The 18915-nt window shown below is 36.6% G+C and overlaps 2 protein-coding genes across 2 annotated transcripts; one reads left to right on the top strand and one right to left on the bottom strand.

Annotated features, from left to right (window-relative positions):
• Positions 1-167: 167 nt before the first annotated feature.
• Positions 168-12614, bottom strand: LOC306858982 (phenylalanine-4-hydroxylase-like). Its single transcript, XM_079399800.1, has 13 exons — positions 12439-12614; positions 11220-11336; positions 7712-7895; positions 4932-5020; positions 4415-4482; positions 3314-3510; positions 3013-3148; positions 2861-2930; positions 2494-2550; positions 2267-2362; positions 1912-2045; positions 1701-1816; positions 168-969 (listed from the first exon to the last, which is right to left on the bottom strand). Exons 1-13 carry the CDS (start codon positions 12481-12483, stop codon positions 926-928), a joined length of 1353 nt encoding a protein of 450 aa, XP_079255926.1. The 5' UTR covers positions 12484-12614; the 3' UTR covers positions 168-925.
• Positions 12615-15924: 3310 nt separating this feature from the next.
• On the top strand, positions 15925-17557 carry LOC306858983 (achaete-scute homolog 1a-like). Its single transcript, XM_079399801.1, has 2 exons — positions 15925-16606; positions 16706-17557. The coding sequence occupies exon 1, from the start codon at positions 16017-16019 to the stop codon at positions 16587-16589; it is 573 nt and encodes a 190-aa protein (XP_079255927.1). The 5' UTR covers positions 15925-16016; the 3' UTR covers positions 16590-16606; positions 16706-17557.
• The last annotated feature ends 1358 nt before the right edge of the window (positions 17558-18915 follow it).

Here is an 18915-nt window from a genome sequence, read left to right as displayed (position 1 = left end):
AAACGAGTCTTTATTGGAAATATATAAATAAATAAGCATCCTTTGTTTTTAGGGGCGTAAATGATACAAAAAATACGGCATTGAGATTGTGCTGCTCTCCATGGTACTGAAACCGACTTCTGCACGCATGCTGTTCACTTGCAAATGCGATAATAATAATAGATATTAAGTTTTAATAATAACAATCTTTATTGATTTTTTGAAGTACATGTGACAATGCATGCATAACATCTCAGTCTTCAGTACACCAACAGAAAAATGATATATGCAGTATGTTAAATTGGATTCACAGTCAAGCAAAACTTATCTTTCGTTACGTTTAAGTATTTTAATCATTACGCTTTAGTGTAATGGAGCATATGCACGCATGTTTTAAACAAAAGCAATTTAATAATGAAAAAAATTTGGCTCAACACATGGTTTCAACAAGCCTTTGATCCCGTGATTCACTGATTGCGGCTTGTTTGGGAAAATTACAGCAACATTGTGCGACAACAAGCTGAAGCAAATGGTGGACGGTAGGCAATCTGTATTTTTGTACGATTAAACTACTGAGAAAAATACAACATATAATATATAAAAATAACAATTATTGCTGCAGCGGGCCTCACAACGCCCGAAGCTTTTTGGTATTTACATGCGATTTGTTTTGTATAGGTATTCTTTCCGTGTTATTTCGTTATATGTCATTTAAATACGTAGTGACTAAATATATTTGAACTAGCAATATTTGTCTATAAATATGTTCTACATGCAATACATAAGGTCAAATTTAATATTTCATATCATGCTCTCTCTATCACAGCTTGATTAGAAAAAGTATGTTGTATATGAGTCTAAAAAGCAATACAGACGATGCTTATTTAGCGTCTTTGATTTTCTAGCATTTTTTCTTCATTTTCCTTGAAAATCTTCCACAATCGTTTCACTCCATCTTTCGCAGGGCAATGCACAGGATTGAGATCTCACCTAGGAAGAAAAAAACATACATGTGTGATCAATGTGGGATTAAATTAAAACGTACACATATTACGATAACAAATAAGGCTACAGAAAAAAAATGTGCAGGTCGACAAAACGACAAAAAAATTGCAATTCATTAAACGGCTCGTTTAGTGTCTAATCACAAGACACACTGCTAATACATTGTATTTTAAAAAGTGTCAAATTGAAACTGTGCAGTTGTTACCTTAGTGAGCTATTTCTAAGTTACAATACATTTTCCAACCCAGTGAAATTAAAGACTAAAATTTAATTGCTGTAAAAAGTAAAACCACAACCTGAATTTCATCATGAGTGTAGAAAATTGAGTTAAAACTCTTAACTCTGAATTTAATTATAAAATAAAAATGAGTAGAAATTACTACAAGCTAAATGAATGGAAACAAAGTATTAAATAATGCTCAAACAGTTTTTACAGTGCTGATCAGACCATTAAAATGAGCTTGTGAGTGGGAATGAATTTATTCAATTTGATTTAAAGATAGTAAACAGTATTATTTGACTTGTACCATTTCATTTCTTTATAACCACAAAAAGTACATTTTTAGGATACCTGACTTCATACAGTGTACTTTTCCAAAATCCTTAATATAACCCTCAAATGCTCATTCCTGAGAATTCTCCTGATTTTTCATTCTCAATTCTTGCATAATATAGGGAAAATTCAGGTTAAGTGCCACATTATACTGAAGACACACCGCCGATGCTGTCAGCCAGGTTCTTCAGCTGCTGTGTGTTGTCCAGCATCTCAATTCTCTGTGTGTAGGCATTATAGCGCACAGAGAAAGGTCTGGGAATGGTGGAAGCAAATTTCCTGTAAAAACAAAACAAAAAAGCACATATACTGTAACTGGAAAAATGCTGAGGGAAAGGGTGGTTTTAGAGATGGTTTAATTGTAGTCACTTTACCTGACTTTTTCTTTGGCGTCCTCAAAACTTTCAGCCACAAAGTAAACTGGTTGGAACTCTGTAATGGGATACTGCTGCAGGCAGGTCTTCTCTGGCTCAAAGGGCAGGAGTTTGGGCTTGTCCGTCAAACAGTACTGCAAGACATTAGAATAACATCTAATTTTCATTCTGTTCTCCACTTCAGCTTTTGTGCATCAGTGTCATATTTCTGCTTTTCACTCCACTAACGACACAATAAACTCAATTGAGCTGCTTACTCCTTTTCTAAAAGCTCAAAGCAAAAAGCCAGTTTAATTTTTTGGGTTAGAGCACTGGGCATGAACCAGAAGGATGCATTCTGAGAGGTACCACATACTTGGAGTTCGCCAAAAGATGAGAGCAGACCAGCACCGTAAGCCTTTACTTTATCTCCTTCCTTGCACAGACCAAATTCCACAGTGAACCAATAGACCTGCAAAAAATAAACATTATAATCATACAGTCCCTTTGAGAGAGACAAATATATCTTGCGGTCTTATAACATGACTGGCCTCAGTTAAAATGTGGAAAATTATTCTTATTGTAACCTAAAGCGATACTCACTGTGGCCAGCTTCTCTATGAACTCATCAGGGGCGCCCAAAGAAGCGAGTCCAATTTCCTGGTCAAACAGAAATCAACATTTGGATATTACATCGTTGATAAATGCACATTAGAGATATAAAGTATGAAGCAGAAATTCTCTAGATACTGGCAAAATCATATATGGAATCTTATTTCTGAATTTCAGATTTTTTTTCCTCATTATTGCAAGTATATATATATATATATATATATATATAATTTATTTTAAAAACGTGTCAGAATTGTGAGAATAAATGTTACAAAATTACATATGTATATCATAAATTTCACTTCTTTCATTCAAATTAATATGATAATAATATTAGTATATTATATTATATTCAAACCTGTGAGAACTGGGCAAAACTTGGGTTAGCAAACAGTGGGACATGACCCAGGAGCTCATGACAGATGTCCCTGAGGAAACAAATCCACATTTATTTTTTTCCTTTGATCACTTTTCACACTTCTCTAACAACTTCTTGGTCTGTATACTCACGGTTCAGGTGTGTACATGGGTTTGGAGCTATGGCGAATGTACTGTGTCGAGTGAAACACTCGGAAGGCGAGACCAGCTAAGAAGTCACGCGAGGAGAGGAGACCGGCCACGGGACGCAGACGGAAACCTGTGCATGCTGAGAAATCAAGAAAGGGTGAGATATGTAGAAGTGTAGAAGTTATTCTTTTCTTTTCTTTCAGTTAATTACACACTACAGTTAACAGTTTCAGTTAATTACACACAATCTTAATTTTTTACATCCCCTTCACCTGACTGTATTTGAGTTTAAAGCAGCTCTTACACTGCAGGTAGCGTGAGATGTCCTCTAGCTGCGGGATGTTGTCCTCACGGTACCCACAGTACTTCTCCAGCAGTGGAAATACACGGTTGTGTTCACGACAGGCATGTGTTGCGTACAGAGTCTTCAGCTCTCGAAAAACTGTTCCCCATGTGTCCTTCTCTTCAGCCGTGTATTCAACATGTGGAATAATCTGTCCACTAACAGAGAAGAGGGATGCTTAGTTCAGTTTTAGGACACAATATATTCAAATACATTTGTCTGAACAGTATACATTAAATCTAACAAACTGTATTTTGAGATATACTTTGCTTGAAAAGCATACTTGTGCTATATTTGTTTAAAATATATATTCAATTTTTTTAAATGTTTTTTTTTTTAAAGAAGTGTCTTTTACTCTCCAAAGCTGCATTTATTTGATTAAACATATAGTAAAACTGTAATATTTTGAAGCATTTTTACAATTGAAAAGAACTCAACTATTTTAATTTATACTTAAAATTGTATTAGTATTTTGTTGTTCTGCTGTTTTGAACCCTATTGACTTTCACAGTATGAATAAAAATGGTTGAAACATTTTTCAAAATGATCTTCTTTTGTGTTCCACAGACGAAATAACATCATACAGTTTTGGGGTGACATTAGGGTGAGTAAATAATGACAAAATTTTTAAATATGTGTAAACTTCCCCTTTAAGTATACAAACATTTTTTGGGTCCCATTATATTTTTATACCCAAATCATCCTAAAAAGGGGGTTTTAAGCATAAACTCTATAGCCTGCACGTCATATATATGTCATATAGTGATGAGTGGTGTTATTATTGATGGAGCATGTATGTAAATGTGTGCTTCCTCAGGGGGCGTAGCATTCAACGCTCTTGCCCTTTGTAGTGGCCGTGTGAATAATGCATCTCAATTATGATGACAAAGCTCCCGGCGCTCCGGACTGTGCTGGGACCCTGTAATTTAGCCCTTTTGTTAGGCAGCAGGAGTAATTTTCCATAGAAAGCACAACAAAACAAAAGGGAAAGCACTAGACTATCCCTGTAGCCCATGGGAAAGTGTGTGGGGAGAAAGAGAAAACAGTGAGGGGAATAGTTACTGTCTGTAGTTGTAGGCAATGTCAGCAAATTCCTTCCTTCTGGCGCGGTACACGGGGTCCGTAAAGCCCTGCGAATGACAGCGACGTTAAAGAAAGTGGATCTATGGCTAGTTCTGATCTCTCAGTAGCCTTTGACAGTGTTACTCAGTCTCATGGAGGAGACTCATTCAAATGAAGCCTTTGTAGAGTGTTTGCTGCTCATGATGAATGCATTTCAGTTTAATGACGGCTGGAAAGGGGCAATTATTTATAATTACAGGGGCTCAATTAAAGCGATGACATCAATTTGAGAGCCCCCGTCCGTTTCCATTAGAATAGAGAGTGATGCAGATTGTGACTGTGGGCTTTTAGTGCCGCATGGACCAACTATGCATCTTTCAAAATACACCCACACACACACGCATGCGTTTGAAATAAAAATGAAGAAGTTTCCTCTCACACTCACTTTCGCTCTTTTCTCTGATCATACAGTCGGTCACTTCAAAAACAGACACAACACACACACATAGTGTCTTACAGGATGGTCTGCATCCAGCTCGGACCCGTAGCTGAGAATCTGATTGGCAAAACGATCCAAGTCCTGGATGTCATTGGGGAACCATGGAACTTTTGATGAGAGGGAAAGAAGGAAGAATGTTTATGGTCAATGACTGAATAATTAATTACGTAATCCATACAATTTAAGCTCTGTTGACATCATATTTGACTTAGTGTGTCTATCCTTGTAAAAAAACTAAAAGTAAATTTTAACACTTTTAAAATAAATAATATGTAAACAGAAATAATACAGAATGTAAGGTTTTCAGACACATAATTTAATTAAATGAAAATGTATTATAGTTTAAATTTATATTAAATGAAATGAAATTGACCCATTTTGTGAAAGTGATGCTGACTTAACTTTAAAAAATTGAGGAAAGCCGTTGCCTTAAAATTATTAAGTAAATAATAATTGAAAAAAAAGTCAAGTGACAATTGACAATTCATTTAACTTATACTTTTTTTCAACGGGCTTCCTCAATTTTTTTAAGTTAAGTCAACTTATCACTTTTTACAGTGATAAGAAGTCTTTTTATGAAATATTGTGTGTCATCAAGCAGCACGCAGACTAAAACAAACAAAGTTTCACAAAAGTAAAATATTTCATTGTGTTTGGGGCAAATATCTGTACTCCTTGAATGCTGAATTTGGGGGCTGTAGCTAACTGCTGTAATCACTGTAAAAAAAGAAGAAAAAAAAGAAAAATTGTTTTTTCATCTTAAAATAATCTGTTACCCCCGCTGACTTAAAATTTTTAGTTTAGTCAACTAAAATATTCCAGCTGTCCCTTATATTTACATTGAGTATCTTAAAATTTCAAGTTGACAGAACTAAAAAATTTTAAGTCAGCAAGGTAACAAATTATTTTAAGTTGAAACAAAGTTGAAAATTGATAATGTATCTTTATATGTAATTTCATAATTACTTCTACTATATATAAAATATGGTTAAAGGGTAATAGTGAATGTATTGACAACCATTTATGCTAAACTAAAATACACTTAATTTAAAATACTTAATATATACAGTATGTATTCTTTTAAATATATTTGTATTTAAATATATTTGTAATTACACATGTAAATATGAAGATGCAATTTAGCATATTTAAAATATTAAAATATTAACTTTTAATTGAATAATAATGTAATGTAAATAATGTAAATTTAATGCAATAACCCACGACAGTTCAAATTATTATCAAGTAATCTACATGTGCTTTAGTATGCTAGTCAACACATTAAAATAAGTGTACTTTTTTAAACACACAACAAAATATTTTAAAGAGTACTTTGAAGTGCAACTTTTAATTTAACATTATTACAAAATAAACATTTCAACCGATACTAGTATTCTCTCTTTATGTACAAATAGGTGGCCTTTTATTTCAATAATATTACATTATCTGCAAGTACAATTTTTTAAATATATACTTTTAAGATTTGAAGTGTACACTCCTTACATTTAAGTGAACATTTTTCACAGTAATGTACTTACAGTGTAAATCTGTGGGGCAATGCATTTCATAAGAATAAATGCTAACTTTTTAGACAACTTTACAACTCAACTAACACATTTCTGAATATAACAAATTATATAAGTGCTTTATCAAAAAAAGGGCTGCCCTCCTCTTTTAACCCTTTCAGAATTACATGACCCTTAGATTTATATTGAAAGTATTCCCTTCTCTTTTTTAAATTGAGATTAATGCACTAAGTTCTAAATATGTGAACTTGTTAATATCGAATGCTGTAGTCGCTTACGCTGGCATGCTAACAGAGATGGATGACACAGTAGTAAACAGAAAGCATTGTGTGGTGAATAAGCCAGAGGGTGACAACGCAGTCCAGGCTATGAGGCTAAATCTTGCTCTGCAGCAGCTAGATTTATGACAGTTAAGCTCTTTGGAGGTCCAGCCATCAGAACAGAGTTCAGCAACCAGCCTGAGGCGGTCTGAACAAAAGGCCAAGAACCGAAGACCTTTACTGGTTTTCCTCATCGGACATAAATATCCATAAATGTCCCCTGCTCTGTGTTTTCTTATTGTATAAGGGGGAAATTGTAATTGGGTCTGTTGGTCTGTCAGTCTTTGTATTGAACTTTGACCCCCACCCTGCTGAACTGACTCTTGAATAGAAACAAGACATTTCAGTCTATCTCTATGAGTCTGTTTGTCCTCAAAAACTAAACTAATGTAATTCTGGAAACAACCATAAGAGAAGCAGAGTGCTAAGGCCTTTTTCATCCATCTCCACAGTGACATTTATGAACGATTACAGCATGTGTTCTATTTCTGTTCTTCATATTCTATACCATCCTATTCTCAATCTCTTGTGGTGTTTCTGCCTGACCTTGAAATGCTGTAGCAGCTTTTTATTTCTTTTCACGAGTTCACACTTACATATAATAAATACAATAAAGTTTATGTGTATTTGGTGTGCTGTCCGAGGGGAGGGCTCCGAGCTCGGAATTTGGTCCCGAACCCAGAGTTATACAGGATATATCCTACAGGATAGGACAGTAATAGTTGTAAGTGCGGAGAAGGGGTGGCGGAGGGATGCTGGAAAACTGCCAATAAACAGAGATAAGTCTGCTGTGTATATATACACACCTCTTATCTTGTTAACTGGGTTGATTACTGATTGTTCTCCTCTCGTGTTAATTAGGTTAATTACCTGAACGTGCTCCTCCCGAACTTTGTTAATAAAGCATCATTTCTCATTAGGGAGTGATGAGTTATTCATCAGACTGTCTCACCTGTGTCTTTCTGTTTGTTGCGAGACAGTTCATGAACTTGGCCACTGATCTGTGTGCGCAGACCATCAACAACTTCATCTAGAGCTTGAGAGGAGGCCTGATCCACACTGATGAAGAACTCATATTCTTCTTTGTTGTTGCGTGATGGACGGGACTCAATGCGGGTCAGGTTAATGCCTTTGTCCTGCAAAGTACATACATGTAACGTACACAATGCTGCATTATATTACATAACTTACAATTATTCAATACTACAAGTTATTTATGTATTAGTGAGATATACACACACAATTTTTTTTTTTGTAAAAACTGTAAAACCAGTCATAAGGGTCAGTTTATAGTTTCCATTGATGTATGGTTTGTTAGGATCTGACAATATTTGGCCGAGATACAACTATTTGAAAATCTGGAATCTGAGGGTGCAAAAAAAATCTAAATACTGAGAAAATCGTCTTTAAATTTATCCAAATGAAATCCTTAGCAATGCATATTACTAATCAAAAAGTACATTTTGATATATTTACAGGAAATTTACTAAATATCTTCACAAAACATGATCTTTACTTAATATCCTAATGATTTTAGGCATAAAAGAAAAATTGATCATTTGACCCATACAATGTGTTTTTGGCTATTGCTACAAATAAACCTATGCACCCTTAAGTCTTAAGGTTTTGTGGTCCAGGGTCACATTTAGAGTGAATAAAACAAATATTTATTTACTCTGACTTTATAACTTTTAAGAGAGTTAAAAGTATATATATATATATATATATATATATATATATATATATTTATATATTGCTCTATTAGTATGTTTGATAATCTGATAATAACAGTTTAGCTTTCAACATAAATTTGATGTTTAGTTAGTCTATAATGCATTTAGTGAATAAACACTAGGTGGCACTACAGGCCAGTCCTTCGAATAAAAACTAACTAAATAAATAAATGAAATCAATAATAATATACAGCACTGTGGAGAAAACTTTACATTTACATTTAGTCATTTAGTCATTTAGCTTTTATCCAAAGCGATTTACAAATGAGAACAATGGAAGCAAAAAAAAAATAAAAATAAATGCACACAAGGGTATGCACATTAAATCACGTTTCAGTAAAGCATGTTTCATCGCACGTAGGCAGTAGAAAAGTCAACATCCCAAAACAAAATATACTGAACTTTGATACAAAGTTTTTCTTACAACTTTAAGGTTGTCCGGCTACATTCTAGACTGAGTGATTCAATTATTTATTTAATTACAGAGTTTCTTCACCCAGACTACTTTAATACAAAGATTTTACCATTAATTAGAAGACGTGTAACATGTATCATGAACATTACATGATTAAGAGCATTTAATAGGCTCCTATGTGTAGTCTTCTCTTTTCTAATTAAAGTAGCATTTAACAAATGATTGTAGTGCATCAGTAGCCACATTCACATTAGGCCAGCAACTGAGAATCACATGTGCAGCTTTTCTTCAGCCAATAGGAGAGTGGGTGTTTTTGGATATTTATGACCAAATTGCACTGTTTCAGCCAAAGCATGTTTGTATTTATATGTTTTTACACACATAGAGGGAGGACACCCATTGCTGTTTGCTATAGGCCTGTAGAGGAGGCGGATGAGGTTTACAATGCCTTAGACCTCCTCTGGTCCTTTTTCAACATTTTCCCTCTCTGTCCATGTGGTTCTGATTGAGTCCATATGGATCTGCATCCTTTAACACTCAAAAGAGAATTACTGCATTATTTTTCTGCATGCTTGGCATTTTTTGCAGCCCTGGGTTAATATAATTGTGTTCAAAGAGTCAACGGGTTCAGTCAGAACAGTCAATGTTTCTGTCAAGTGTCTGCATATGTTTTTTATATATGTATAATGCTACAAAGCCCCTGTTAATCTTTGGTCCAGTTGATAATACTTGCTTGTCTATTTGTTTATTTCTGGTTTGCGTTTTATACTGTCCTGACAAGGTATTAATCATATTAACTAATTGCATTATATTAATTATTAAATAATTAATTTTCTATTTAAATTGTAGTAATTAAGAATAAATAATCAGATATGCTGTTGGAGCTGGATAGCTAATTCAGAATAATAGCCCTTATTCATTATAACTATAATCATCCATTATAGTTGCTTTTAGTCTTTCATAAAGCATCTTTTCCCCTAATAGTAAACATTCAGTGTAGGCTGCAGGAAATTACTTTGAATGCTAAAATTAAGCTGGAAAGTGTGTGCGGGGTATCTGGGGTGAGGGGTAGAGTAGGGGGTGTGTTTAGGGGGTGTTTTAAAGGGGGTGGAGTAGGATGGTATGGCAGAGCCAATCAGAATCCACAGACTGAGCTTTTATCTTTATAGTGTCATTAGGGGGTGCATGGTTGGCACACATCCATTAATCACTTGCACGAAAACACCAGAGATTTTAGGCTTATTAGTTTAGTTGCTGAGTTTCAGGAAAGCACAGCATATATTGATACGCAACATGTTGTGCTTATGTAATAATTTCCATATAATCAGTAAATGAAATCTGTCATCTACTTGGGAGCACGTTTCATTGCATGTAGGCAGTCGAAAACTTCCCAAAACAAAATATACTGAACGTTGATACAAGAACTTTGGAGATGATTCAAGAAATCTTGGCATTATTACAAGACATGTGCACTGTGTGCATGTGTATAATATCCTTTCATCTCACAAAACACAATTCTGGTTGATATTATTGATTTTTCTAGATGCTTCACAAGAACAGGTCACAATGTTGTTTTTTCAATGTCCTTAAGATTTGTCTCGCCCTTTTTAGTTTATTTACATTTACTGAATTCATACCAAAAAGGAAATCATACAAAACAAAACTTCAGGGTCAGTAAGATGCATTTCATGTATTTTTGCCAAGGCTGCATTCATTTGAACAAAAACACAGTAAAAACAGTAATATTGTGAAATAGTATTGTAATTGATTTATAATAACTATTTTCAATTTTAATATATTTTACAGTTGTATTACTTTCTATGATGACAAAGGTGAATTTTTTTAATAATTAAAATAATTTAATGCATTATTGCTGAATAAAAGTATACAACCCCCCCCCCCCCCCCCCCCCCCCCCCCCCTCCATGAAGCTCCCTGTTTTCATATCTGACAGAAGCTTTAATGTGTTTTTTTTTCTTTCTTGCTCTGGCATATAGTAGAACAAAAGCACCTTTATATATATAAATATATATATCACGTTGCTGTGTGGTAAAGCTTTCTTTGCTGTTTTATCAAAGGCAACAGCATTACCTAATCTTCCGCAAATATGTCCTGTTCAGTGTTTTGCATTTCTACAAATGTCCCACTATCATCCGCTGTCCATGACCCTCACGTTTTGGCTTTTGATAAACGCAATGTGTATATTAGAGAGAGAGAGTACGATAAGCAGCGAAAAATGGACATACAAAGAGACACTGCAATTCTATACAATTCTTCTTATGCAATTCTAATGTTTTGTGTCAAGACACTAACCTCAAACAGTCTTAGAGCTTTTACAAGAGCGCCAACTTCCTGCTTCAGAGAGAAGATGCAGGACACCACTCCTGTTTTGTTTAATGGCTCTTCCAGGTATGATGAGGTCAGAGAGCCCTGTTAAACAAACACATGTTGAGACACTCAAACAGTTGCACTCATCGTCATAAACATATATCAAATGAGTGCAGAACCGTCATTTCAAATGGCATTTTTTAAGGGCTTTGCACTTGTTTGATTTAATCAGTGTCCACATTTCTTTCTTTGGCCTTTGAAATGAACATTAGTTAATCTTTTCCCATAGTGCCAAGGGACCCTGAATGACCCATCGCTGCTTGTGAATCCAATCACTGTGTGTATTTTTTTAGGACGCAACTCTCTCTATTACACTTTACCAAACGTAAACCACCGATAAGTAACTTTCAAGGCAAGTAAGTAGTTGCCCACTATGGAAATTAATTAAAATATAAATGCCCATAAATCACTAAATGCTCATATATTGCATCAAACTAAATAAAATCAGCAGGTTTGTGTAGGGTTCTAATAAATATCCTTAACTTGGTATAAAAGCTATTGCGAGATCTTAATGTAGCTTCAAAAGTGTGTGTGTGTGTGTGTGTGTGTGTGACTGAGCAGAAGGACTTTAAAACTCATGACTGAAGTCACACTCACATTCCTGCGAGTCAGGTTTTAGTTTCATAATGTTCACCCCTATTTTTTAACACTTTTTAAGGAACAAAAAGTAATACCTCAGGACATCCAAAATATAAAAGTAAAAAAGTCAACAATTATTGTATTATTGACCTCTTTGAAAGCATCAGATCAATATTTCTGCTCGTATACAATTATATCAGTTTTAACAAATTAGTAACTGTTCACTGGAGTCTTCTAACAATGTGTTAGCCTTCGTTTTATGGTCTGGAAATACATTTCCAGTTAGGTCTAACAATAATAAGAATGAGCTGGGTTGTCATTGAACAATTTTAGGTCCACACAGAATTTTAATTTTGATTTTTCTACATTACATAGGCCTATCCAAATCTAATTTGCATCTTAGTTTGCATGTTTTTGTTCTTGTTATGTCTAATGTTGGGGACATGCTATAAAACTGCATGCTATATAATATGATACAAATATATATATGCATATATATATAAATGGCATAATTGTAAATTAAATATATTGCAATATAATGACTTTTAGAGTAAAGTTTGTTCACCTTCCTCTCCAGATCCCCGTTCATCTGTCTGAGACCAGCGTCCATTCTTGCTTCAGTCCTCAGGTGATGTCGACTTGCTGGATGCTTCTGTGCAGTTTGTGCTACCCTCCAAAACTCCAGGCATTTAAAAGTACCACGTGACACCACACCCCCTGGAACGTCCCGTGTGCGTGTCACGAGACGAGATGCCCATAAACCCCTGGGATATTTGGAAGCTGCCACCACAGCGCATCTAGTTTGTGTTATCCAATAAGAAAGAGTTTGCAGGGGGGAGTTGTGAGTGAGAATGGAGTTCAAAGTCAGCATTTCATAACGATTACTTAGCCGTTTTGTTTTTCTTCTTACTTGATGCAATAGTTGTATTAGTGTTCAAGATTGTAAAAACATACAGGATCCCGTTATAAATAATCATCGCTATCTATATGTTGATGTTCTGTTTATGACCACACGGCGGCGCCAAATAGCCTATAAATGAACTGGGACTGGGTCATGTGTGCGAAAGTGGCAGCGTCAATATTATACACTGATTTCAGAGAGGTATTCTTTTAAAGTGTTTTTTATTGATTTGCTTCCTGGCATAATATGTTGAAAATTGTCTCGCGGGACGCAAAATGTTACTTTGCGCCACTTGCACAGTTAGCTAAACGTAAATTAGGCCTATGTCAAATAATTTCTAAAACAAACACTATTTTTATTATTTATTTGTGACTTGCTTGTCGTGTTGTGTACTGATGTGTCACAACAGAAACGTCAAAGTAGTGTAGGCCTACCGTTGCTATGTTTACATCCTCAGGTGACTGCCAGGGTTGTCGTCAGGTAATGTTAAAAATACGCTTCTACTAATTTCACTTTTATGGATAACGAAACGTTTTCAAATACCAGCGAAATGTAGGCCTACTCGTATACTTCCCTACTTTGCCTTTAGACTTTTTTGTGGTTCAAGTCTTAATTAGGGGGACAAACACCCCTTTTCACCCTTTATTGGATTCACCCATAGACAGTGTATAGTCTGCATTAAGTTCATAGACTCTGGAAGCAAATATGACCTTTAAATCAATGTATTGACCCCTGTCTGTACAAACCATTCATGATGTCACCACTAGATGGCAGTAGGTGTCTACAATTTATGAACCTTCTATTTTGTTCCAAACACATTTTCTTTCATTGTACATAAACTATCCATTTAAATTGCCAGAGATAAGTAGGGCAACAGTAAAAGTACAAAAAATCCATAAACTGAACAAAAACCCTACTACTGAAATGGCTTTACCTTGACATTAGATATTTTATGATCACTGGATATGATAATATTAGAATATTGTACGTGAATATCTGTTTACACAGGGACTATAGGCCCATGACCAAGCCTCTATGTGATCCATGAAGAGCCGAAGTCCAAACAAAGTGCACAACAGCAAAAAATGAACATCTGGACACCATTCCCCTTCAACACCTGCAGATATTATCAGGTAAGGTAAAGTTAGGATACAGTAGACTCCCTCTGTATATAAATATTATCACAAAAACAGATCAAGGCATGGTGGCTAATGCACGTATTCAAGCTAAATGAAATTAATCAATGGCTGATATGACCAACACATCTGGCCTTTGCCTTAAAGGGGAGTTTCTTTACATCAAGGGGTCTACAACAAAGTGGGAAATCTTTATTTATTTATTTATTTTACAGAAATGTACAAGATAAATACAGGCAGGGTTAAAGTGGGACAGTTCCTGGGACAGATAGTCATTGAAATGATCAAACAAAAAAACAACAACTTTACAATGTAGTTTTAACAGCTAACAAATTGAAATATAATCCTGCATATCAAACCCGGGTTTATGGGAGAAAACAAACGGCTTTGTATGGATTTGTTTTGTTTTTATTTTATTATATTCTCCGAGTTGTAAGACAGACAGAGGTGTTTCAATAGGAATACAGACGCCCAGATGTCATATTAATTATTACACTCGGGAATGACTGGAACCTTCCCGAAGCCTAGAGTATCATGAAAGAAAGAGGGGCTTACAAAACGCTAATTGGACTCTGCAAATGCACTGACAGAGAGCATGGTGGATATGTTTCAGAGAGTCCCTGCCGGAGTGAATAGAACCCACGCTTCTTTTCTAAACGCCCTTGCTGCGCTAAGAAAGGAGAAGGGGGGAAAAGAGAGAGGGAGAGAAAGGAAAGTTGGAGGGGGCTGGGTGCCTGAATGCTGGGCTGATCTTGAATGCCTCAGCCAACTGAGAGAAATTACACAATTTATTGCCCCCCTCCCTCTCCACTCCACATGCATCGTGCGCACACACAAAACTGGCGCAGGCAAAGTCATTCAAACAAAGTTGGTTGAAAGCAATGTGCCATTATCGTGAGCTAAGAAAGAGGCGAAATTAATCGAGAGATATACGTGAAGTAAATAGAGTGAATAAGGTGTCAGGAGCTTTTCTTAATGCGCGTCCACAGAATAACCCATCAGTTCCGCCCTTCCAGCTGTGATGATTTCTAATAATGACTGGCCGAATTCATCTAGACAAAGATTCCCTATATGGGACAATATTACATGGCTGTAACGCGTTAACAGTATAACAATTACTGTGACGAGTGTGGATTCATAACCAAGCTACACCTGAGTCCAATGAAAGCAAAGTGCTTTGAATGAGTTTATTTACTCCTGAATGGATTCGTATGAACCACAACAGCGGTTACAAATGATTTGCTATATTTGCTTAAGATCTGATTTATTTGATAAGCTTACTAAAGCAGGATTCGAATGTGATTAAATAAAATGTTAAACTATGTTGATTTCAAACACTTCAAACCCTCTGTCCTCCAAACTACAGATCCTATTTTGTCATAAATGCCAAGTCGGGGCAAGTTGTCACATGTTTTAAATGTTACATTTGTATCATTAATGATGTTATTTGTTGGTGAACAATAGTTAGATATTTTAGCTTACCTTTATTTATCTAACCTATATTTCTATGAATTTTTTGTGTTTATCAAATTTTTATTGTTTATTTTTTTTCTATTAATGTTGTTTAATGGCCGGTTTAATTGTGAAAACTAGTCTTTTTTAACAATTTCATGGTTTTTAGTAGCAAATGCAGTCAACATGCATCGTTCTTACATTTTACTCAAGTTTTTTCCGTGATTTTAAACGACTCTCGAATCTCAAGTTTAATTATTCGTTTCTCAAAGCGCCCTAAAGAAAAATCGAAGCGCGCCGTTGTTCAATTTTACAAGGTCATGTTATGCCTTTATTGCCGCTCGAAGTTGAGTGTGTGCGTGTGTTTGTTCTCCGACAAACACTTGTCATAACCGAAAAACACCTCTAGTCATTCTTTACAAGAAGTTGTTTACTCAGTGGCAGGAGCGGCACGCGCCCGGCGTACGCAAAGCAAGCGCATCTCGGGGGGCGTGGTCAGGAGGAACGCGCGGCGGGACGCCGGCGTATTGAAAAGGCCGCGCTGTTTCCATCGCACAACTCAGATCAGGTCAAGAGTCCGGTGCACCCCTGCCCATTGAAGCCACACGTGAACGCCACGAGCAAGACGCACGGCCACTGGACATCACTGCCAAGATGGAAATAAGCGTAAACCAGCAGCAGTTCATGCCACCTGCCTGCTTTTTTGCATCTCAGAGCATCCAACTCAGTCCGACCGACAGCCAGTGCAGCAACAAGTCCGCATCGAAGCAGACGAAGAGGCAGCGCTCATCCTCTCCCGAGCTGCTCCGGTGCAAAAGGAGGCTCAACTTCGCCGGTTTCGGGTACAGCTTGCCCCAGCAGCAGCCGCACGCGGTGGCCAGGCGGAACGAGAGAGAACGCAACCGGGTAAAGCTGGTGAACAACGGCTTTGCTACTCTCCGCGAACATGTTCCCAACGGAGCGGCGAACAAGAAGATGAGCAAAGTGGAGACGCTGCGCTCGGCTGTGGAGTACATCCGCGCGCTCCAGCAGCTTTTGGATGAGCATGACGCGGTGAGCGCGGCGTTCCAGTCCGGCGTCCTGTCACCCACCATCTCCCAAAACTACTCTAATGACATGAACTCTATGGCCGGTTCGCCTGTGTCCTCTTACTCATCAGATGAGGGCTCCTACGACCCTCTGAGTCCAGAAGAACAAGAGCTCCTGGACTTCACCAATTGGTTTTGAACGTTCGCGAAAGGAAGGTTCGTATGAATTAAAATCATCTTTATCGCCGCTATTATTGTGTTTTCACGATTCTGTTGTTTATGCAAAATACTCACCATGTCCCGTTCTCTTTCTAGGAAATACCTAAAAATCGCAGCACTCGCTTGGGAGGAACTCGGATGTCCTCCAAGAACACAAAAGCACTGCGTTTGCGCTGCAGTCCGGTTCGGATAGACTCGATTCCACACCCAGAGATGGCCCATACAAACCGGCAAACCGCGGGTCCCGAGTGTCAAAGAGCCAAAGGACTAAAAGGGAAGAGCGGGAGTCCAGTCCTTCCAACGCATTCGCCCAAGAAATCTATTTTTAAAATGACTTTCCACGACACTGTGGCATAGCTATATACAAAAAACAACAACAATAAGCAAACGTTGTTCTTTTACCTATGCTAATGTAATCAAAGAAGGTTTGCCCTGATTGACCCCTCTCACAACTCTAATATGCTTCCAACTTGGCGAATTTTATTATATGAAGTTCTATTTGTATAAAACATGTTGTTTTTTTAAAATATATTAAGCTATTTTTGTATGTAAGAGATTTATAGATGTTTTTGTACACATTCATTTTAATATGTATCTATTTTTGACCTATAGCCTGCCGTAAATTGCTCATTACCTCTCGCTTATTCAGACTTCTAGTCTCAAGTGCATTGCAGCTAGCAATTCCCTTTACGGTCGTGAAGGTTTTAGAGGAGTTTAAGAGTTTAAATTTCAACACCAACGTGTCTTATTAATAGGAATAATAATTGCAATGGTAATATGACACGGAGTGATCAAAGGTTATGCAGCTATTGTCCAAACGGAGGTGTTTTGTGTCTCCACACTGCCTGTTCCACTTTGCCTTTACAATGCTGGGTTTTGCATCTCAGAAAATAAGAATATGCCTTATCTCCATATTTTCTACAGTTTAGTCTCATAATAAAAGTTTCTAAAATAAATGTGTTTTCTTGAGTTTGTTTTGTGTGCTGCAAACTTTTATCTTCAAGCAGTTCTATAAAAACACAGTCAAGTGTAGATTTTCGTTGCACATATTCTTTTTTTTTATGGGCAACAGAAGTGATAAGCCTGCTAACCCTCAGCAGTTTGCCTGTTGTCAGGCAGGAGGAGACGTGACCAGAATACTGGACCGTTTCACAGACTGCGCTCATAATGAATGCCAATTTGGAGAAGACAGCACTTTGGGAAAATAAGCATAGTGTTTGCTCACCCTACTCACACTTTTTAGGGTGAGCATGGCAGAGAGAGAGAAAGAGAGCGTGCAGGAACAAGTAATCAAAGAGTTAGAGTTTAAAAAGGTAACATATTTGCTTCTATTAATGTTAACATTTAAAATAAGATCGTTTAAATACTGAGAAATATATGAGAAACGCACCGGGCACGATAGTTCTTAATAGATTTTTTTGCTATTTTATTTCTTTTTTTAAAACCTCTGGACAGTTAAACCACCAACACATTTTCTACTTTACGCCTCACAAAAAAAAAAAAAAAAAAAAAAAAAATCTAAATAACTTTTAAATCAGAAATTGCAAACATGTTCATCATATACAGTCTCTTGCGTTTTTAAGAAACACGTAAAACGATTTGAAAATGCAAACGTGGCGTCACTGACCCAATATTCAAACTTATTCAGTAAAAAACACTTTTTGTTAAGTTAAGCATAAATAAGTCAGAGTCGTGGAGTTTGACAGGTAAAGTGTGCGCGCGCGGGGCGGGCGCGTGCCTGCTGTAATGAATTGAAAGGCTCTGTGTGCGTGTGGCGCTCGAGTGGAGTCGGCTGAAGGCGCGTGTGCCTTTCTGACAGCAACTCGCGACACGCACTCAACAACTGTCCCTTTAAACACACAGCGTCTGGAAGCGAAGGCTGTACACAAGAGGCAGGTGCTGCAGAAGAAGAAGAAAACATGTTCCAGACGGACGTAGACGAGCTTTGTTTAGGGTACGACGAAGTACCCCAGCTTTTCAATTAGCCAAAGTTTTACGCTTATCTTAGATTCAAAACGATGTTTTTATTTTAAACTAGCACGACCAGGCAGGGTCTAGCAAGTGTGGTAAAAGATAAAAAACTATTTTAGCGTGTCACAGGTCCAGATGAGCCAAAAAGAGTATCTACATTTTGTTTTTAAAAAGATACACTGTTAAAAGTAAAGCTTAGGCATCCATGGATCAATGAAGAATCTTTAACATCCATTAAACTTTTTCCTTGTTCTTTAGTGGAAAAGGTCGTTTTATGTAAATATTCTTCACATTAAGAAAAAATAGTTTTGGAACTTTTCACTGAAAGGTTCTTT

Source organism: Barbus barbus (genome assembly GCF_936440315.1).
Source record: "Barbus barbus genome assembly, chromosome: 39".
Taxonomy (NCBI): domain Eukaryota; kingdom Metazoa; phylum Chordata; class Actinopteri; order Cypriniformes; family Cyprinidae; genus Barbus; species Barbus barbus.
Note: the sequence above shows the minus strand (reverse complement) of the source record. Positions and strands in the feature narration are given on the sequence as shown.

What these genes read in the sequence shown, in the direction of transcription:
- LOC306858982 (XM_079399800.1), bottom strand. Translation starts at nt 12,483, where the DNA reads ATGGACGCTGGTCTCAGACAGATGAACGGGGATCTGGAGAGGAAG. An exon ending in ATTGCCTACAACTACAGACA is followed by an intron (nt 3,511 to 4,414) that starts GTAACTATTCCC and finishes CTTCTCTGTTAG; the next exon opens with TGGACAGATTATTCCACATG. An exon ending in CCTGGCTGACAGCATCGGCG is followed by an intron (nt 970 to 1,700) that starts GTGTGTCTTCAG and finishes TTTTCTTCCTAG; the next exon opens with GTGAGATCTCAATCCTGTGC.
- LOC306858983 (XM_079399801.1), top strand. Translation starts at nt 16,017, where the DNA reads ATGGAAATAAGCGTAAACCAGCAGCAGTTCATGCCACCTGCCTGCTTT.